General features: G+C 55.6%; 1 protein-coding gene across 3 annotated transcripts in view; it reads right to left on the bottom strand.

Annotated features, from left to right (window-relative positions):
• The window catches only part of ZFPM1 (zinc finger protein, FOG family member 1), a 77068-nt gene that overhangs the window by 8663 nt on the left and 46593 nt on the right, over positions 1–21812 (bottom strand). For 2 of the 3 annotated variants that reach the window (XM_077309902.1, XM_077309901.1), the window contains one exon: positions 5824–5954. In XM_077309902.1, the coding sequence (XP_077166017.1) occupies positions 5824–5954 (131 nt within the window). Of the gene's footprint in view, positions 1–1760; positions 1890–5823; positions 5955–21812 lie in introns of those variants that run through there. The other variant, XM_077309903.1, reaches the window with a different exon arrangement.

The raw sequence follows: 21812 nt of genomic DNA, 5'->3' as shown, positions 1-21812 counted from the left end.
GCCACAGATGTTCAGGGGAGACGGGAAGAGGACGCTGGTGTGGACCAGGCCAAGCGAGCGCCGGAGGAGAAGGCCACAAAGGGGGTGGGCGGCCTGCCTGCCAAGCCGGCGTTTCTCCCTCCCATCACACGGAAGCCGGGTCGGGGCCATGGGTGTGAGGCAGGAACAACCTGAAGGGCCAGACCTGAGAAGGGTTCAGCTTTGTACCCGGCCTGTGCGGTGCTCCCCGTTTCCACCCAGAAAGGCCCTGTGTACAAGAAGAGAACGGGTGGGCTCCTGGGAGGAGATGAGGGGTCACTCATGGCCAGATGCCCCCCCCCAGGAAACACATCTGGTCTGAGTTGCAGGAGGGACCTGTGGAAGGAAAGGCTTCTGTGGCCTTTTCCGGGAGACCCCCACGGAGGGGACTAAATGGGTTCTGGGCCCTGCACCCCCCGTCCTCTCTTCTAAAGAGCTCGCCTGCAAAATGTAAACTCTGTACAAGGAGTTGGGCCATCCCTTGGAGACTGCAAGGTGGAGACAGAGCGACTATCTTGTCCTTGGCGCTTGGTCAAAACCCAAACCCCCCTTCAGAGTGACCGAGATGTCCCCAAAGCCCAGGTGCCTCTCCTCGGACTGTCAAGGAAGGACATGCACACAAAGGTCTGGCAGTCCGTGTGTGTGTGTGTGTGTGTGTGTGTGTGTGTGTGTGTGTGGGTGATTTGTTGGACTGGGGTCAAAAGAGGGCACCACAGGTGCAAGGCCCCTTATGAGATGCAGCACACGCAAGTTGGAAACTAAACGGGGGCTGGGGGGACCTGCTTGGACAGGGGCAGGCCTCTCTGGGGCAGCTGCTGTGCCTCTGATCCAGGGCTGCCTCAGCCTCCCCCTTTCCGTCCACCCCCCCCCCCTTGCTGGCTCCCGGCCTTGGCTCTTCTCTGCCTTCATGTGCCGCTAATGAATATTAATGAGCAGAGGAGGGAAAGAGAGAGAGAGAGAAGAGGAAAAAATTAATCTGCCTGATCCTTCGATGGCTGCAGCGGTAACGATATGAAATCTAATTATTCGTCCCAATATTTCTAAACCCTCCGACTCAGACTGGCAGTCCTGGCCGGTTTAGGGCTTATCGCTTGAAGGAGCGGAGTGCTCACAGCTTGATAAAAGCACACACATGTGTGCACTCACACACGCACACACACACACACACAATGCTGACAGTGCAAGATTCTTGACTGTGCGCATGCATGTAGGGAGGGGAGACCTCTGTGCAGAAGGAGGTCTATCCTGTGGGCAGGGGGGAGAGGGGCGTTTGCAGGGGGTGGGTGGGGGCTTCAGGATGCCGGCCATGCTGGCCTCTGGGCTGCCCCCTTCCAGCTGGCCCAGGGAGTGGCGGCTGGCCATGTCTGAGGAGAGGAAGAGGCACGCCCACTGCCCCCCCCCCCCAGCCCTCCTTGCCACCCCATAATCCCTTAGAGAAAATTTAGCCAGGGAATACTGCAACTTGGCAAAGGCGAAAGTGGAATTAATTATGCAAAGCAGGTAAGGATGCTGACGGAGGTGCATAATTTATGCCACTTCTGCTACTCGTGAGAAGAGCCGTAATGCTCTACCGGCCACACACCCCTCCCTGACCTCTACAAACACATTCGGGTCTCTTGACTCTGCCAGGCCGAAGAAAGCTGGTTCTGAGTGGGGTGTGTGTGGGGAGGGGGGGGGACAACATGTCCAGACTTCCGCCACGGAATCGGCCAGGCTGGCATCCACCAGGCGTAGCCACTCACTCATTTGCAGCCCTGAAGTCCAGACGCCGGCTCTTGTTTTGGATATGGGGCAAAGTCCTCAGGCTGCAGACTTCCAGATGCCCGTACCACTTTTCGCAGTGGTGTGCCGCAACACCCCCCCCCCTCTCAAGACCCATCCTCAAGACCCAAGCTTGGCCCCTGCCCCCATCCTGGGTGGCCTGTCTTCGGACCCCCTGCATGCACTCTGGCCAGGCAGTGGCTGGGCACCTACACCCCACGCAGGCGACGGGCGCAGTTGGCACAACACAATGTTAAGCGCCTGCGTATCGTCCGGAGAGCTCCCTCCCACTGAAAGGCTGCGAAGCACAAGCGGTTTACATGCAAGGTTCCACGGGAAAGCCATCTAGCTCACGTCTCCAGAAAGCGGCGGCAGGAGATAGGGACAGGCGACCAAGCCGAAAGAGGCCCGTTTTGCCTGCTCTGTCTCCATCCCAGGTCCCCAAAGGACTCTCAAGCCAAGCTGCAAATCTGTCCCCCCCCCCTCCATAAAGGACTCCCCCCCCCCCGCTGCTTCCCCAACAGCTGCCCTTTATTTCTTCCCCGCGCTGCTTGTGGGGAGGGGAAGAAAGGGGCCGAGACGGACAAACATTGGCAACCGAGGTGTGGCTTCCTTTCCGGGCAGCCTCCCTGCCAGCCCCTCGGTGGGGAAGTGGGACGGGGCAGCGAGGCGACTCTGAGAAACCCTCCTTGTTTCCCCCTGAACAAAGAGGTCACTGTCTCGGATCTGCAGCGCCCCAGATAACCATCGGAAACTCTATCTGAGCAACATCCGCTGGGGACGCTTTATCTGGGGCAGCCCAGACCCCTCGTCAAACAGGGGCGGGAACCGCCGTGCCAGTTAATCAGTAACCTTCGGGAAGATCCAGCCTCCCTGCAAGGGGGGGGGATTCTCTCGCCTTTTCACAGCCGGTCTGTTGCCGGTCGAGGGGCCAGGGTTTGTGTGTGTGTGTGTGTGTGGGGGGGGGGTGTCCCAAACGGCTGTGGCACAAATCCAGGACTGGGGGGGGGGATCTCCAGTTCTAAGTGGGCACATTTTTATTTGCATGACAGATTTTGGCTGAGCAGACAATGTCGGTGTGGGTGTGGGTGTGGGTGTGAAGTTGTGGCTCTCGGCTGGCCCGCCATGCCATCAGGAGTCAAAGCCCGTGAGTCAGAGGCAGCCCAGCCCCCCGCGAGCCCCTCCATCACGAGGGAGCAAGGCAGGGACCTAGAGCCAGACACCCCGGATTCCCCTGCGGCTGTGGGCCATTGGGCAGGCCCAGCTAGGAAGCAAGACTGTCCTAGACGCACGGAGAGAGGTGAGGCATGGCCCACTGGCCTGACCCCCTCCCATGCTCCCTTCTTTAAGACAGAGCTCAGTGGGGGGACAGACCAATTCTCAGTTTGATGTGTAGGGTTGCCAGCCTCCAGGTGGGGCCTGGAGATCTCCCGGTATTACAACTCATCTGCAGACAGCAGAGAAAATGGCTGTTTGTGAGGGTGGCATTCGGCCCTGCCAAGGCGCCCCCTCTACCCGGCTCAAATCTCAGGATCTCCTAATGATCCTATTGCTGCCCCTCCCCAGTCCCCGGCCTGGGCTCTGCGATGCCCCGAAACTGCCAGCTGGTCTTTGAATGGCCAAAGGCTGTCATGGCCCGAGTCCACTGGCCACTGTGGGCTTCCCAGGCTGGGTGGCCAAGGGGGTCCGGTAGCTGCCGTCCCTGACGCCTGACCAGTAGCGGTGGCTGAGATCTTGCCGTGCCCTGCCTCCGAAGACGCCAGCCACAGCTACTGGTCAAACGCCGGGGGCCACGGCTACCGGACCACCTTGGCCACTGCAGCCCACAACGGCCAACCACCCCCCCCCTTCCCCCAAAAGCATAACCAACGGGATTCCTTGTTCCGGCCCAGCCACCAACGGAGAGACGCAGCGGAAAAGTTGCATTTCTCCCGAAGGCCCCCCCCTGCCCCCCCGCTGTCACCCAGCCCGAGAGCCCAAGAGCCACTTTCAGTGATGGAGAATTGTGATTCCTCCTTCTGGGCAGAGACAGTGAAGGGAAGCAAGTGGCAAAAGGAAGGAAGGAAGGAAGGCGGAGGGGTGGGGGGGTGGGGGGGAGGCAAAGCTGGGACTCGTCAGCACAGCTTGATAAGGGAAGCTGCTGAAATGGGAGCAAAAATATTTAGACAATAAATGAAGTATCAGAAAAAAGCCACGGCATATCTTTAAGGAATCAATCATCCTGCACCGGGCGTCTGGACATGCGGCGCCAAGGCAGAGATAGCCACCAAACTGGCAAGATAAGGGTTAATCAAGGATTTAATTCAGCCCAAGATAAAGCGGGGAGGCTGGAGCGCGGAGAAAGAGAAAGGGAGAGGCCAGGCCAAGACTTTCTGCCCCATTATTTCTCGCCAGCTGCATCCAGAGCTGGAGGCCTTCCCGACAGCCCCACCTCCTGCCTTCCCCCTCCCTCAAGGAGACGGGAGCCTGGGCTGGCCGAGGCGCTTTGCAGGGTGCAGGGGGTGGATGAATCCCCTGGAGGCCAGGACCCCCCCACCCCCCCAAGCCCCCCAGTTCTGCTCCTCTCCGGCACCTCCTTGAGAAGGATGGGGGGATGAGTACTTCCCTGGAGTCCTGCCGTGATCCCTGCATTTGTTGACACGTGACACCCACAGCCCTTCTGAGATACCCCTCTTCTGACATTATTCCAAGCCTCCGTTTGGAAATCTTTTGCAATATTTCCACGGGAGACCCTTCCTCCCTCGTGAAAAAGGCAAGAAGCCCCACACCCCTCCTCCCGACCCCTCTCTTGAGTTAGAGCCCTGATATCTGCTCGGGTGGTGAGCTGGAACAGGACACCGGCTTCCCTCTGAGGGAGACTGTGCAGGGATGCTAAACGTCACTCTGGGATTGGGGTGGTGCTAGAACCACGTGACAGCACACGAGGGAGAGGGAACGGGGGTCTGGACACTGTCACTGGCATGCTGCCTTTAGACATCAGCTCTGACTTTAAGTGCCCGAATGCATCAGGCACAGAGGGCAGGGAATAACCGGAAGGAGAAGAGACGGCCCCAAGATGCCCCGGGAATCCTAGAACAACCACCCACCAAGCAGGGCCCCACGAAGGAATGGCAACTTTTTGGGTGCTCCTTGAACTAACTGACGGGCTTTTATTTAGCACATTTCTGTCCCGCCTTTTGACTTGATCAAGGTCTGCAAGGAAGAGCCTAGTTCTTTGGGCTTGGGCAAGATGCTTGTGTGAGATGGTTCTGGGTGGGCAGAGGGCCACAATTCTGAATGAATCCCCCTCCCTGTTAGCCAAACACTCTCCGCAAGCAGAAACTAACATCTCCATGACAGACTGGGCTGCACCCCCAGCCTGATGGGCTAGTCTTTACTGTTAAGGGCATCCTTTTTTTGACGAGGGAAAGGGACGAGGGAAGCCAGCCATGCAGGTTATTTTTATATGGCCTAATTTCTTTCATTTGTGAATGAGACCGCTGGGGTTTTATCTTCAGCTCAACACAAATAAGTTTTTATCTTTTAAAAAAAAACATTGTTATGCCAATAAGAGTATTCTATTCTGATAACTTTGGGGGAAGACTTCATTACTTTATTACAAAAGTTCATGTTTTGCATACTGGTTATTTGTTGCTATATGTCCACTGATCCATAAATAATGGCAAGCCATCCCGTGACTTATTTATATTTCAATCATATTTTAAATTATTAATCAAAGCAAAACCTGTCTGTTTTGGTTTGCTTGTTTTTGTTCTTTTGCTTTCTAGAAGGGGAATTAATCAAAGACGGTAGAAGACAAAGGACACCCTCGGCCCCCCGCCCAGAATCCTGCCGCAGACCGACCGGGTTGCTGGAAGGGATCTTTATTTATTTATTTATTTGGATTTTTACGCCGCCCGTTCTTTACAGCTCTGTGTGGTTTACATGGAACACTATACAATAACTTAATCTATAACATACAGTTTCAATACAACATCATAACAACCAAGGAACAATTTATAACACAACATAAGTAACAACAACATGGGGGAGGTCGAATCTTACCATCTCACCGTGCCCTGGAGAAGGCCCTGGCTCAGCGTGGATGTTCCCGCGGTGGGGACCCCAGGACAGCCCCCCAGGCACATCCTGCCTGGCCAATACCTGGCCCTCAGACGCTGTCAGCTCCAGCTCACCTGTCGGAAAGAGGAAGGAGGACGTTGGGGAAGGAAAGGCATGTCCCCAAGGCTTGCCTTGATGCTACGGAAAGGCGCTCCAGCAGAGTTACGTTCGACTTCATACAGCCAGGCAGTTCCCACACGGCCTACAAAACCACTTCCCATGCCAGCCACTTCCTTTAGCACCAAGGCCTCCTGGACTTGTACCCATTTCGGGGAGTGGGGGAGAATAGCTCCCCCCCCCTACAATTCTGCAATAGCCCTGAGCTCCCCCTGAGCTCCCTCCCTCCCTCCACAACTCCTGAATTGCCTCAGTGGGGCTAGAAGACTTTTGGCCTTGGTTGCCCTTTGGAGGGAAAAAGAAAACGGGCTCTGTGTTTTGGAATGACACCTCTCAGCCGGAGAATGATCTCCTACGGCAGACCGGCATGCCCAGTCCTCTGAAACCATCTCCTCTGCACAGTTATTGAGAGGACAAAACGGAGGGCAGGGAAACAAGGCAGGCGGTCCTCCTGACCTCTGAGAAGAGCAGGATAAGAACAGGATCTTGTGCCAGATCATGGCCCTGCTCTTCTGAAACATCTGGCCACCTATCTGAGGCCAAAACTTGGATCTTTCAGCACCAGAAGAAATTCATCTCTTGAACTCGGACATGATCACGGCAACAACAGGCCCATCTGCCAAGTTAGGAGCCTCCAACAGCCCTCCCTCCCTCCCAAATTCTGGGTGGACCCCGTCTCCATCCCTTCGTGACCCTCCCTGGCAGCCCTGAGCACTGCAGTCAAAAAAGATCAAAGCTCGTTGGCATTCTCCCCCCCCCCCAAAGGGAGTCCCTCTTCTGCCTCATTAGGACCCTCCGTGGAGGCAGTTTCCAGCCATAATGGCCTTGATGGGCCGATAAGAGAGGCTCTAATGGGTTAGATAACATGTAAATAGGTTAGGAAGACTGGCCCTAAAATGTTTTAGCTGCACCTTCATCTCTCAGCAAGCAGATAAGATGGCAGCTAAGCAATACGCCAGCGGAGGCTAAGTGGAGATGCCCGGCACCCCTCTGCAAGCAGAGATACCCCTGAGAAGCGGGCAGCCCCCACCCGTCTCCCTCTCTCCCCCACGCCGGCCAGAGGGAGGCACTCCTGGGGTCAGAAAGAGACAGGCCGGGCTCCAGGGCCACCTTCCTGCAGGGGAAACGGGGCCTTCAGATCCAGAAGCCTTGACATTCGGTTGCTCTCACCAGAGCCCCTCCCTATGCACACCTCCGTCACAGCATCCACAGGCTAGAAAGCGGCATCTCACGCACTGGTTTCAGTGAAGCACGGACACAGCATTAATGTTGTCTTAAAGGCCACACGCAGTCCCCAACAATAATGAAACGGCTGCTTATGAGGGGGAAGGAGGTGATTTGGGAGCGCCTGAGTGGCTTCTGTTTGCATACAAGCTCCGGATTCGCATTGCGTTTGGCCTCTTTCGACTTGCTCCTGAGGATGTGCTGCTGAGCATACCTGCACGTGAGAAACCTGAACGGGCTCTATTGGTGTGGGGAATGCAGGGCAGGAAGGACACACCTACAGCTTTGTGGCAAGGACAGGTGCTTGGATAAATGGAGACAAAGCGAAAATCCAGCCTTCGTCCAGAAGGGAAGCCAGAACCCTTGGGGCAGCCCCTCAGGAGTCCAGCTGATGCTAAGAACGTAGGGCTTTGATCCACCCGATCTGGGGACTGCTCACACTTGAAGGTGAGAAGGGGGGCGAGGGGGCTGCCGGGCTCTCTAATCCCCCCCCCAGCAATTGGCGTGAAGGGCTCTGAAGGGCAGGAGGACAAGCACAGCAGAAGGCCTGGCTCTTTCCCCAAAGGCCCTTCCTGAGTTTCATTTGGGGAATCAGAGCAAAACCCAATGCAAGGAGGGTGGGGTGGCAGAGAGAGAAGTGAATCCCCTGCGGTTCCGGATCTGAGATGAGACAAGAGGAGTACGACTGGAAGCTCGGAGACCAGCCAACCCCCCCCAGGTCGGCGTAATTCCAATTTCACACCAGGAAGAGATGCGAGAGAACTGTCACGCTGTCCTGTGACTGGCGGCCCATCTCTGAATGTGTGACTGGAAATCAGCCTGCCAGCCAGAGACCCTGTGCTCATGCCCTGCGCCCACGTCAGTGGGAGCAAAAGAAGTTTTAATTGCGAATGTAATGTAAGCTGCCCTGAATCCCAAGGAAAGGCGGGACAGAAATGGTTAAATGACCAGAAGGCATTTCTGGCATTCCAAACGGATGCCGGAACTCAGTCCCAAGAAGCACCGTCTCAAATCCAGTCCTAGTTCTGGAAGCACAGAATTCCGTCTTCTGCTTGTGTGACAGCAACCCCCCCCCCCAAAAAAAAAACAGAACAACCAACAGAGGCTGTGAAAGCGCTGGAAGCTCCCCTCTGGATCCCTGCAAGGGAGTAAACGGAGAAATCTGGGATGGCTTCCTCTAAGGCAGGGGTGGTCAAACGCAGGCAGGGGCTCATGGGAATTGTAGTCCACGGACATCTGGACATTTATTGTATTCATGCTTCTGATCAACTTTGTATCTTGCCCTAAGAACGACAGCCCAGCTCAAAAGAGACAGCATCACTGCTGAAAATGAATTTGCAGAGTCTGCTGCAGCCTGAGAAACAGGGAACAGGCTCGGAGGAAGGCCCAGAGGTGTGCAATAGGAGACAAGAGAATCAAAGGCAAGTTGGGAGGTTTCCACGGTGCATGCATGTTATTTCTTTTCACCATTGCCACTCCTGGACAAAGGAGACCCGCCAGTGCGAGTAACAAAGGTCCCCAAAACCCGGTCGCAGTCTCTCTCGCATGCCACCATCAACGCTTGGAAAGTCAGGCCATCCCTTCTGCCTCTGGTCCTTCTGCCCAAACTGGAGCTACCACGAAGTACAAGCCCGCGTTTCTCCTCTCTGTCGGCCACAACAAGAGCCTCCTGTTCTTTAGCCACCTTGAGAGGGGAGCAGCCAGCTTAGGGTTAAAGGATGAGTCCGGCCCAGACTGGGAAACCAGCGGATTTAGTGCCCAGCCCCTGCCAGCTTTCCCTCCTGCCTCTTGCAGGCTAATCAGCGGAGTTTGGGTCAGGAGACCATGCCTCCGAGATAACAGCCTTTTGCCTGACACTTTCCATGTCAGAGCACTCCATCTTCTGTGTATCAATCCCCACCAGAGAAAACACACGGCCACTGATAAAGGAGGCAACCGTGCCAGACACAAGAGGACAAAAACAGGGCAAACCAACCCGGCTGCTCCCCTCCCTTCGGCCCAAATGGATTTTGCAAAAAAAGGGGGGGGGGGAAAGAGGGAAAGGAAGGGCAGGAATTACGGCAAAGTGAAACGCCAAGTGGGTGGAAAGTCAGTTGAATGCCAGGGAAATGGAGGTGGTCACTGCAGCACTCAGGCCAACAGCCTCTCTCTCTCTCTCTCTCTCTCAGCCCAGGGCCAGAGGCCGCCTCTGTGGGCCAAAGAAGGCCACTTTTCACCCACCCGACAGAGAAGCAGGAACCACCTGCAGACTAAGTGGGGCTGCCTCCTTTCAGCCCACTGCTGGGAAAGCTCAAAGCTGAAACCACCCTTTCCACGGCTCCTTCTTAATGACTGTGAGAAAAATGCTCAAATTCTCGCAAAGAGTCAAGTAAAGAGTCAAGAAAAACGCTCAAATTCTGGCAAAGAGTCAAGTCAAAGGGGACGGGGCTGCATGATGCCGCTCTGAGCCCATCCCATTTTCAAACCGGGGGGTGGCCAGCTGTTGCACTAGGCACCCAGCCAGTGGGAGTTCCTGACAACGGGGATTCCCCCCCCCCCCGGCCCCCCCCTCTCCTCCTTCACCCATCAAGGGAAAAGCTTTCCCATTTCCCCGTTGCTTGTTTTATTTTTAGGTTTCAGTTTGTTACCTGCCACTCTTGGCCAGGCCGTCCTGCTGTACATTTGCCATGCGGGCGATTTTGTTTTATTATTTTATTGTATTGCCTGGCCTTAAACGGTGAGTGCATCTGCACCTCTAGCATTTCATGGCCTTTTCTCTGCAACATCTTCAGGCACCTGACCGAGTAGGGAAGCCCGAGCCACAATTAATCAGTTAAGTCCCCAAGACACTTTGCCAGGTTTTATCTCAAGAGGAGAACACAAAGGGCTCCCTCTCCGAAATCCGGAGGCATTTCTCTGCCCTGTCTGAGTGTTGCTGTTGTGTGAATCTGTTTACAGGGTTTTGGTGTGGTAGAAATCTGCAGGGGATTTTTTAATGCTCTGGCGCATGAGTCAACAAGATGCAAATATGCGCAGGATTCCTTAGCTCACTGTCCCTCCTGGCCCTCTTAGAAGGTTTTGTCTGGACTGGGCTCTGCGTGCTCGGAGGGCTCTCCAAACTCTGATGCCGTGCTGCCCCTTGCTGTTCTCCTTCAAGCCCCAATTCCCACCAGGCTTGTGGACTTGCCTTCTGAGCATTTCTCTCCAAGAAGCCCATGGGGGCAACCGCTTCATTCCTCCTCATTCTCCCCTCCAGATGCTTCTTAGCCTCCCCATATCAGAAGAGGCTTTTATGTTCCCCAGCTGGCTTCTGCTGGTGTTATGCCCTTTCCGAGGAATAAAAGAGAGAAAGAGGGCTACATTCTTGTATCCCTCCCTCCCCGTTTCACAGCTTTGTCACCTACGTGCAGCATGTAACGTGTGAACTGGGAAGGTGGCCATCAGGGCTGTGATGCTTTCAGGGACTCAGGGCACTGACAGCATCATCTCTGATCCTAACCAGAACTTAGCCCTGGCCTGACTGACCTGGGACTGGAGAGTCAGAACCGACTGGACCGTGCAAGGCCTCTGGCAGCGCATCATTTGCTGCTAAACAGCTCTCCTGCAAAAATAAAAGCGACAGGGGCTGCAGGGGTGGTGGAAAGGGGTGTGGGGTCACAACGGAGTCACAGGAGCCCCGTAGGACTTTCAAGGCGAGAGGCCTTCAGAGGTGGCCTGCGGTGGCCTGGGCTCCCTTCCGAGTCTGATCCCAGGGCTGACCCTCCTGAGAGATCAAGCTAGCCTCAGCTTACAACAGCACTGTGGATTTCTACCACTTCCTTCTGCTCTGAGTCCAGGCCAGAATCCCCCCCCCCGCCCCCGACAGAGCAAGAAGGGCCAGCAGATGCCCCCCTCTGTAGGCCACGCAGCACGGCACCCTCTGCGTCCCTCTGGACCGTATCCAAATGGCCGGAAAGAAAACAAGAAGCGACAAAGCCTCCCCCTTCATAAGTGCCAGGCCCAGGCGAGCTAATGGCCAGAACAATCTTGCAGATTATCACAAGGCACAAAGTCCATTTCTCTGCCGCTCTCTCGCCCGGTGTGCGCATGCGCTCCCCGCTGGCCCTAATCTCGGGATCGGTGGCGCTGGCTCTCGGTTTCACCACCCTGCAGGTTAATACAATTCCCCCCTTATCTTATCTATCCATCAGCTTCCTGGCAAAGCCGGCTCCGATTGGCTCCTGCAAGCCAGCTGGCCTGGAAGTTATCGGAATAATTCTTATCTCTGGGATCATTAACCAAATTGGGCCGGTATCGGCCTGTACGCCTGCGATAATAAAATTACAAAAGGAATTGGGGAGGGGGGGGATAGGGCAGGGACAGGCTCTGAAAAGGTTCCATTCCCCAGGGTCCCGCTCAGACGTACAACGGTGGGCCCGGAAATCCTAAAATCTTTGCTTTCCAAGCAAGGCAAACAAGATGGTGGACAGAGCAGGCATCAACCGTTCCAGCGCAGGGAGATGATCCTGTGGACACCTCCACTTTTTTAGCCAGTTGCAACATCCGGGGGCCGTGGGCTTCATGGTTTGCTGACCTGTTTCTGTAGGAGCGACTTCTCTTTGTGGGCCCTCCGGGCCTTCCATCTTGGCCACCGGTCCCTTCCCCCAGGAAACAAACAACCTGGTCACATTCAAGCCTGACGGGGCCAATCCGGCACATGAATTCCAATTCAGCAGCTTTGCACTACGGCAGACCTATCTGACAGCAGCCTCTACAGCAGTGGTCCCCAACCTTTTTAGCACCGGGGACCGGTCAACGCTTGAGAATTTTACTGAGGTCCCGGGGTGGGGGGGTAGTCCTTTGCCGAGGGACGTCGCTGCTGCCACCTGAGCCCCTGCTCCACTTGCTTTCCCGCCAGCGCCCCTGACCTCCTGCCACCTGCTGGAGGGCGCTGCCAGCAGCAGCTGCACAGGGCCAGGCAGAGGGGGAGCCCCAGCCATGGCGGCCACTGGAGAGCACCAAAGGTGAGCCGGCAGCAGAGTGGCAGGGCAGCCCCCGAGGCAGCAGCCAGGGAGGAGGGAGGAGCCGCAGACCGGTACCGACTGATCGACAGGCAGATCCCGGTCCCCGGACCGGGGGTTGGGGACCACTGCTCTAAGGAACGAGTCTCCAAGGCGACTTTAGAGTCCTGCCGGCTGGGGGCAAACAAGCCAGGCCGGCTAGCTGCAAGAGCAGGTGGAGCTTGTTCTCCCCCCACAAAACGCCGGGGCCACGTTCTAGGCGGCTTCTTGAAAATATTACTTTTCCTCGACAAGCCGCAAACACGAGGCAGACGGAATATTAACACACACGCCGCCCCCACCCCCACCCCGACAACTCAACTAGCGAAATGATGCAGGATAGCAGGGCCCTGATAAGATGGAGGGGGCGATTGGGAGAGGTTTTAAGCTGCATACAAGCTACGTCTTCACTCCTCACCTTCCTGCACAAAAGGAAATCTCTCCAAAGGGGCTAAGGAGATTATCCCGGCTTTGCTAGCTCGGGTGCTCGAGTAATCAGGGGCAGTCTTGGGAATAACAAAGGAGCTGTTGGGTCTTCAATTAGGCCGGCAGGAAGGCAGAAGGGGGCTGCAGAGACCCTTCCCCAGGCCCCCAGCATGCCCTTCATCTGCCCAAGGGCTAATAGGGGGCTAGGGAATTGGCGGCCTGCGGGGGTTAAGACAAGGATCCCACAGACGCCTGGAACACGGTTTGTTTCTCTGGTCAGAGATGTCTCCCAGTTGCCCACTTGGCAGTCTAACAGGGCGGGAGCCCAGGGCGAATCGGCCCAGGCCCAAGCCACTTTGGATAGGAGCAACCAGCAACGGGCAAGCGGGGAGCCACGGCTACGGGGGGAGAGGTCTGCCCCACCTTCCACGCAGGGTGCGGCAGCCCTTCTTGGACCCACAAGAGCAGTCAGCCCCGGCGCCTCTAGGGCTGAAGCTACAGCTGGAGAGAGTTGTCAACAAGCCCGGGCGTGGCAAGGTTCCGCCCATGCGGCAGAGTCCTCGAGCCTCCACACTGCCCCTCACCTTTGCCTCTTGGCACCCGGTCCTCTGGGCACCTTCCACGAGCATCCGTCAACCGCAATTCATTTCAAAATGGCACCCTGGCAGCCGGGCAAACTCCTGCAGCAAGCCGGCGGTTCGAACGCCCCTGAGCCCTTCCACCTCTCCCGGCTTTTCCAGGGTCTCCTCTGGTGCACAGTCCCGCCCCCCCCCCCGCTCCCTCCCAGCCCGTGTGTGCCAGCCCCCCCCCCCCCCCCGCTGAGCTGGCTATTGGGAATTTCTCCTTGCCTATCGCACTGGAGCATCGCGGAGGATTTATTGATTTTTTGACACAGTTAACAACAGCAAATCTTTATCGCTGCAAACCCTGACCCCATTAATGGAGAAGCTCTTTCCAAGCCCGCGTAGCGATCGGGCCTGTCTGCCCACCCCAAGTGTGGCGCCAACCGCCGGCCCCCCACCAGGAGTTTTTGGGAGAGTCTCTGGGAGAGGGGAAAGAACGGCGAACTACCTTTTAAAGCAGTCATCGAGGCAGCCTGTCTCTCTACCAGCACAGGAAAATGGAGCATTTTAGCACGGAGAGGTTTGGGGCTGGAAAAATCGGCTGACGTTCAGCTTGCCAGCAATTAACACGGGGATATTATTATCATTATCATTATTATTACTCTTACAATATTATAAAGCTCACTCCTTGGGTCAGTCACAGGTCTCTCAGAGCTCTCTCAGCGTGTTTGTTGTGGGGAGAGAAAGGGAAGGCGACTACAAGCCGCTTTGAGACTCCTTGTCCAGAAAAGTGGCATATAAGAACCAACTCCTCCTCTTCTTCTTCTGAAATCGTTTTGCCAGCTGTAGCATGCAGTAAAGGAGATCTGGGAGTTGTAGTTCTGTGACAAAACACACCCCAAAAGCCCCTCCCCCAGACTACAATTCCCAGGATTCTTTAAGCAAAACCCGGGAGTGTAAACCAGTCCTGCAGAAGCAGACGACACCAAATTGGGAGGACTGGCAAATACTCCGGAAGATAGAGACAGAGTTCAACGAGATCCGAAAACAATGGAAAAATGGGCAAATGAGAACAAGATGCAATTTAATAAAGATAAGTGTAAATTTCTGCATCTGGGTCAGAAAAATGCAAAGCATGCCTACTGGATGGGGGATACGCTTCTAGGTAGCACTGTGTGTGAACAAGACGTTGGAGTACTTGTGGATTGTAAACTAAACATGAGCAGGCAGTGTGATGCAGCGGTAAAAAAGGCTAATGCCATTTTGGGCTGTATCAACAGGGGCATCACATCAAAATCACAAGATGTCATAGTCCCATTGTATACGGCACTGGTCAGACCACACCTGGAGTACTGTGTGCAGTTCTGGAGGCCTCACTTCAAGAAGGACGAAGATAAAATTGAAAGGGTACAGAGGAGAGCGACGAAGATGATCTGTATGGCCCCTTCCAACTCTATGATTCTATGATTCTAAGCATTTTCCTGTAAACCGCCCCAAGGTGACTACTTGCAAGGGAGGGGGGCAGAAACCCCAAAACAAATCAGAAAAAAATTTACAGAAAAAAATTGCCGGTTTCTGCCCCCGCAACCGCTTAGAACATGACACAGTGTCATGACACAGTGCGGGGTGGGGTACGGAGAAGAGGGAGGAAGGTAGGGGGGTTGCCAAGGGACGTCGGGAGACGGGACTCACACAGCAGACCTGGGAGAGGCGGCTTCAAGGGGGTCTAAAGGAAGCAGCATCCAGGAGTCCTTCAGAGGCCGAGGCACGCCAGCACCGAAGTCACCCCGAAGTTCCACATGCATCTTGAGGATGCAGCGGCCGCATGAAACCTCCCCAAAGGGCTGGGCTGCTCCAGATCCACTGCTGACCAAGTATTTGGGGGTGGGGGGACGGGATGGGACTGCGGGGCAGCAGGGTTGCCAGCTATTTCATTTCAGCAGCCCCAACCCCCCGCAAGCTGTTGCATTTGGCAACTGGGTTCTTTGCACTGCTGTGCAAACCTGCCGATCAGATGACCTGGACTGGGGACTTTCTCTGAGTCCCTTTGCACCTCTTGCTGGGCGGTGGGGGGGGGGGAGCGTGGTGAGCTGGCCTGGTGGCATCCTGGGCAAAAATTACCTGTATTAAGGCCCCAAATTCGGGCTCTGCAATTCTCTTGATAACGCAGACACTAAAAGGTCCCTGACGTTCCTCCAGCACCTTTCCCTTTTCTCTCCATTGTGCATCTGCTTATTTATCCCCCCCAACACACACACACACACACACACACACACACACACACACACACACTCTCTCTCCCCCCAGGCACCCTGCAGAGAATTCTCATAATCGGCGCCCTGGCCAGGCAGCCCTTGATACCATCGGCTCCAAGGAGAACGGACAAAGGGAGGTGGGCTTTCGAGGGTCTGATCATATCCTGGCAGCAAGGGCAGCCCATTCAGTCCCAGACCGAGCGGCGATCCTATCTCTCCCCCGCCAGGTTGGGGGGTTATTGTGTCTCATAAAAGGAAAGGACTCCTCACCGCCTCCTCTTCTCTTCCGAGCTGGCTCTTATCGGCACTGGCATGACCCACCTTTCATCCGCCCACTGCCCTGCCAGCCAAAATCCCCTTCTTAAGCAGTTGAGTCCAAGTGATCCAACTGTACGTACAAGTCTGGGTCCCCAAAACCTTTCCCACATGCCAGCGTTCTGCTCTGGAGCATCAGAACTACTCTGAAGGAAGAGAGTCCTTCTGCCCATGTGCAGAAGGGGCAGAGATCAGTGGCTGGATGCTGCGTTGCGTGTCACGTGCTTGGTGGATCAAGGCCACCTTGGCCCCACAGGCACAGTGTTCCCACCCGCTGCCTGCCCCCGCCGCTCCCCTCCAGCCGGGGTAATCTAAAACAAATAAGACTATCTAATGTAAAAACTCTGTTCCAAGCGATAAAAGAAAATTGCTGGAATAATTTTTCCCACCCACACATACCAATGTGAAGGGAAAGAAACACACACACACACACACACACACACACACACACACACACAAACGCAACCCGATAATCAGGAAGATGGTGGCCAACCCTGGCCTGTCCATCAGAACAGTGTGTCCCGCCTCACACCCCTCTGCGCCACCCGATAAAAAACCTTGAGGTTTGCAGAGAAACTTCAGGCAGGGAGAGATTACTCAGGCAGGAGTCACAGCACAGATAAAAAAGAAAGGAAAAGGAAGGGAAAGAAAGATCGAACAAAAATAGAGAAAGGAAAAAGTTTGCCACTTCAGATAGCAAACTGTCTCCCCCCCCCCCCCCCCGACTAGGTTGTGGCTGCAGGAGGTTTACACAGCGATCCAGTCACTGAGCAGTGGTTATTAGCTGTACTGACTACGTGGAACCTCCATAGCTTCAAGCAGTATATCATTATCTGATCACGGAATCATAGAGTGGGAAGGGGCCATACAGGCCATCTAGTCCAACCCCCTGCTCAACGCAGGATCAGCCCTAAGCATCCTAGAGCATGGATGCTTTAAATCCGAGGTAGTCAAACTGCGGCCCTCCAGATGTCCATGGACTACAATTCCGAGAAGCCCCTGCCAGCATTCGCTGGCAGGGGCTCATGGGAATTGTAGTCCATGGACATCTGGAGGGCCGCAGTTTGACTACCCCTGATCTTAGGGGTTTCCGGGGGGGGGGGAGATGGAGAGAGCCGGGCTGCAAAGAAGCCGCTTCTAATTTGCCCGCTGTGAAGGAGGCCAGCTCGAAGCCCCCTCCTTCGCCCCTGAAATTAATAGTAAAAGCACTTTGCTGGGAGACAAAAGGGTATAAACCGTGACAAACGGCCCCACATAAAGAGGCTCCGGGGTCGCCAATCTATTTGAATATTTGATGGGGTGTGAAAATAAAGGAGCCCATAAAAAGGAAATAGGACAATAAAATACAAGGCAGAGTTACAGGTTGGGAAGGCAGCTCGGCACCTTCCAATTATTTCCCCCCTCTCTAGAGGGGCTGCTTGGTATGCCGTGGGCCTGACAGAGCGGGCGGGGGGTCCGCCCCGTGATCAATGTGCAAGGCATAAACATCACTCAGCGAAGGCAGCCCGGGAGGGGGATCTCTTTCCCGGCCCTGCCGCCATGATGCCTGGATCAGGGGGAAGGTGGACTTGCAATGACCTCCAGCGAAGCTTGACTCAGCCTCGGGCTGCCAAGGAGAGCCACATCTGTCCTGGAGACACAGGAAAGAGGGCCTGCCAAGGGAGGGAGGGGGGGAGGGCTCTTGCCAGGGTCTGCCCCCCCTCTACAGGCAGGGCCCGTCCATCCCGACCCCCGGGGGCAATTCTGGACAGGCCGCCCAGCCCAACCTGCTGGAGGCAGCTGAGCTCCCAGCCGCTGCAAGCGCCACGTTCTGTCTTTGAGCTTTGAGATTTACGAGAACAGGAAGTAAGTGGGAAGGGCTGCTAGATCTGCAAACGCTCCCAAGTTGAGGATTATAGATTATAGCTATCAGCTATTTGCATATCAGAAATTTAAAGCAGCCCAGACCCCTCCAGCGAACAAGGTCATAGCAAAGATTTCTTTTTTTAAAAAATTCAGTCTCGTTTTCTTCTCCTTCCCTTGACTTTCTCATTCCGGCAACACGTTGCACTGTGCTGACAAAAGCCCGCAGGTGCCCCCTCAATGCGCCCCTCGCCCAACTGGCCCCATGCTGCCAGCAGCACTACTGGAGAGAAAAGGTTTGCATTTGAACAAGAATAAAGGGGTGGGGGGGACCCTGTTGCCAAGCACGGCCCTTGGCTGCTTGAGGATGGCCACACCGCAGCAATGCTGCTGTTAGCCTCCACTCCAGCTGGAACCAAAAGCTGAAAACAGCAGCTGTGTGACTCTTCCTCGACTCCTCCCTTAACATCATGGGCAAGGGTCCCCAACGTGGCGCCTCTTGATGCCTTTTCTGCTGGCCGACAAATGTTTTCAGAAGGCAGGCGGGGTGGGCCTTTTGCCCTCCAAGGCTTCTGATGGGCCAATGGAGATTTGACTGGGTGTGCACAGTTTTAAAAGAACGTTGTTTTGGCAGCCGTGGCCAACGCAGAATGCGCATCCTCATTTTATGGCGGGTCCCACCTCCCGTGGCGCCCGCAGGCTCAACAAGGTTAGGGACCCCCGACCTAGGGGTAGTCAGCATTTCCCCAACACCTACAGATAATCCTAGAAGTCATGGGGGGAAATCAGGAACAGGAGACACGGGGTCTGCCATTTCCACCTGAAGACAAAACACAGAGGGAGAATTGAGAAAGCTAGCATCAGGGCACGAGCTGAAAACCTCCAGCCTGGGTTCTCTATCCACACTGCATTCTGAGGCAGGAGCTCCTGTGCTCGAGGCATCCCTGCCAGACACCGAACCAAACCCTCCAGGCAAACATCCCAAAGAGAAAATTCCACCCGCTCCCTGGAAGGACTTTGGCCCATCACTCAATGGTCCCAGAGCTACAAAATGGGCAACCTTGCATTTCTGCCGGTTCCCTGCCCTGCTCTAGGCCTTAAATGTGTCGGTCTGGAGCTTCCAGCCTTTGCTGGGGCCAAAGGGCTGTGGAGGAGAGGCTTGGCCCTTTGTCTGGGTGCTCAGAGCCACATGTGGGCCACAAAGACCCAAGCAAAACCAGGGGGTGCCCGACAAGGCCAGCTGGGCGTACCGTTGGTTGTGGTGGCCAGTGAGGCGCATGGGAGGGAAGGCTGCAAATGGCAGCAAGGACCAGGAGCACCCCCCCCCCCGCCTCCAGCACACACAACCGCCTCCCCCCCGCGCCCCCCCCCCTGCTCGACACACACCATTTTCCCAGCCTGCTGACACACGGCGGATCCTGCCAGATAAAGACGAAATTCAGGCTGCTCAAAAGTTTCCCTTCTTCCCCCTGCCCGTTCCATTCCTGATAAGTGCGGTGCCTGCACAGAGACTGATAGAAGGCCTATCGCAGCGGTTAGTGCAAGAAGGAAAAGACTATCGCCGCGGCATCGCCGGACTCACATCAACTCCCAGCCACACAGAAATTAATATCACTCCAATTACCAGAGTGGAGATGGGCTGTGCGGCGACGATAATAAAATCTCTTTAACATAAAGAATGCAAATAACCAACTCCGGCGGGGAAGGGGGGGGGAGAAGCAGGAATGACACTCCATCCCGACACTCACCGAAATCAGGGGGCCCCAGGGTCCGGCCCCAGGAAATAGGCTCCCACCCCACCTACTGGGGGAGCTCTCCTCCAGGAGGAGGGCTCACCTGGGCATGCACAGAGTACTAAACACAGCCTGCTCTCGTGCTTCTAGAATGAAATCGGCTCAAAGCCTCAGCAGCCCAGGGATAAAAAGACGCAACGTCGCCCCACGACCCCCCCCCCCGCCCCACGACCCCCCCCCCCTGCCTCACACATTTTGGGCTTTGTTAAGCCCTGACGGCTGCAAAGGATCAGGGCTGTGACTCCTAAGGGCACCGAGGAAACTGAGCAGGGCACTTTCCCTGACCCTCCTGAGGACACAAGGGAGGATCAGTGTGACGGCCTCTGTGGGGGATGCAGGAGCAACCTCTCCCTGCAGGGCCCGGGCGGAAGAGGAAGAAACGCCCTTTCTTAAAAGGACTGGCAGCAACTGGGGCTTGGAGGTGCTATGGAGCTAAGGGCTCTTCACTGCATCCGACAGGTAGGATGTTCACCTGACTTCAGAGGCCACAGAAGGTGCCCCCAACATGCTGGGGAAAGAATCCAAATATCGGGGCCTCCCACTAAAAATGCAAAAGCCACCTGGAACACCCAGGCAGGACGCACAACGTTACTTCCAGGGGAGCACCAAAGTCTGAAAGTCTCTGGCAGCCACCCGGGGTGAGGGGGGGGGGGCTCTGGCAGGGCCTGGGGCTGGGGGCTTGTCCAGGCCAAAGCTGACAGTTGCCAAAGAGGGCTCTCCGTGGAGCAAGCCTCAACCGAGGGCAAAGGGCTGGGTGGGAAAGCACAGATAAACAAGGAGAAGGAGGAGGGACGTCTGGCGGATATTTCCGGCCAAGGCATCTGGGAAGGGATGGGGAGGGATAACAGCCGGACTGTGAAGCACATTTCCCTTCCCAGACATGGCCATGGGGGAGGGGGAGCAGGCCTCAAGCATCCAGGAGAAGGGTCTGTCCAGCCGCTGCTTGAAGACCACCAGTGTTGGGGAGCTCACCCCTTCCTTAGGCAGCCCATTCCCCTGCTGAACTAGACTCCTAGAATCCTAGAGTGGGAAGGGGCCATGCAGGCCATCTAGTCCCACCCCCTGCTCAGTGCAGGATCAGCCTCAAGCATCCAGGAGAAGGATCTGTCCAGCCGCTGCTTGAAGACGGCCAGTGAGGGGGAGCTCCCCACCTCCTGAGGCAGCCCCTTCCCCTGCTGAACTAGACTCCCAGAATCCTAGAGTGGGAAGGGGCCATGCAGGCCATCTAGTCCCACCCCTGGCTCAAGGCAGGACTAATCTAAAGCATCCAGGAGAAGGATCTGTCTGGTTTCAAAATGAAGCTGATGGGAACTTTACACCACAAGTCTGAAGACCCAGCGGAACAAACTGTTACATCGTCCCTGGATTGAACTGCAGAAATCGTTGGCTTGGTGGGGTTAGGGGTTAGGGAGGGGGCTTATTAATGTTTTACTGACGCACACTGTATGGCGTTTTTAATGACTGATGTTAGCCACCGTGAGTTGGCTGGCCAGGAGCAGCAGATTAGAAATCAAATTAATAGGTAAATAAACTCTTCTCCTCTCTGCTATGAGAAGGCCAAGGCTGAGCAAAGGCATCGATCGCCCACATCAAACGGTGGCAGCACCCTTGTGCCTCCCTGGCCCGTAATGGGGTGAAGGTGCAAGGCGGTGGCAGAACATCCGTTTGCAGCTCTGAAGCAGCAGATCAGAGTCTGCGTCCCGTCAGGCACCTTGAAGACCAACCAAGCTTGAGTCAAGGTATCATCTGACAAGGTACGCATGCGCACAAAAGCTCGTGCCTTGAATAAACGTCTGCTGGCCGTAAGGTGCCCTGGGGCTCCAGCTTATCAGGAGACAGTGGACCTCTAAATGTTCCCGGGGTAACAGGGGGGTGGGATTTTGGTGACTTTCTTTGTGGGCTTCTGGAGACATCTGGTTGACCACTGTGGGAAACAGAATGCTGGACCAGCCGAGGATCCAGCAGTGCCCTTCTGTTACCATCTCAGCAGAGACGGTGAATCAGGGCTGGCTTTCTCCACTGTATTTCCTGCATGGTTTCTCGTTTAGAGAAACCAGCCTGCGGCTGCAGCATCCTACAATGAACGGAGGGAGGAGAAGCAGCTCCTTCCCACCATCACGGTGCAGACACTGTCCACTCTCAGAGCGCTCCTGATGAGCAAAACAAAAGTCCATAATAGAGGGGGCTTCCCCCAGACTCCAGCTGTGCTGTTCAGCTCTTGGCCTCCCTGCAGCAGGGAGTTCCAGAGGCTCGATTCAGACTTCTTTCCATCTCACCAACCTCCCCCCCCCATGTTGGATGTAACCACACCAGTGTTTGCCATCTCATGACATGCTCCCTTCCTCTTCTGTGAGCAGATGGAGAGTGGCACACCCAGTG

Source organism: Paroedura picta, chromosome 14 (genome assembly GCF_049243985.1).
Source record: "Paroedura picta isolate Pp20150507F chromosome 14, Ppicta_v3.0, whole genome shotgun sequence".
Lineage (NCBI taxonomy): Eukaryota > Metazoa > Chordata > Lepidosauria > Squamata > Gekkonidae > Paroedura > Paroedura picta.
Note: the sequence above shows the minus strand (reverse complement) of the source record. Positions and strands in the feature narration are given on the sequence as shown.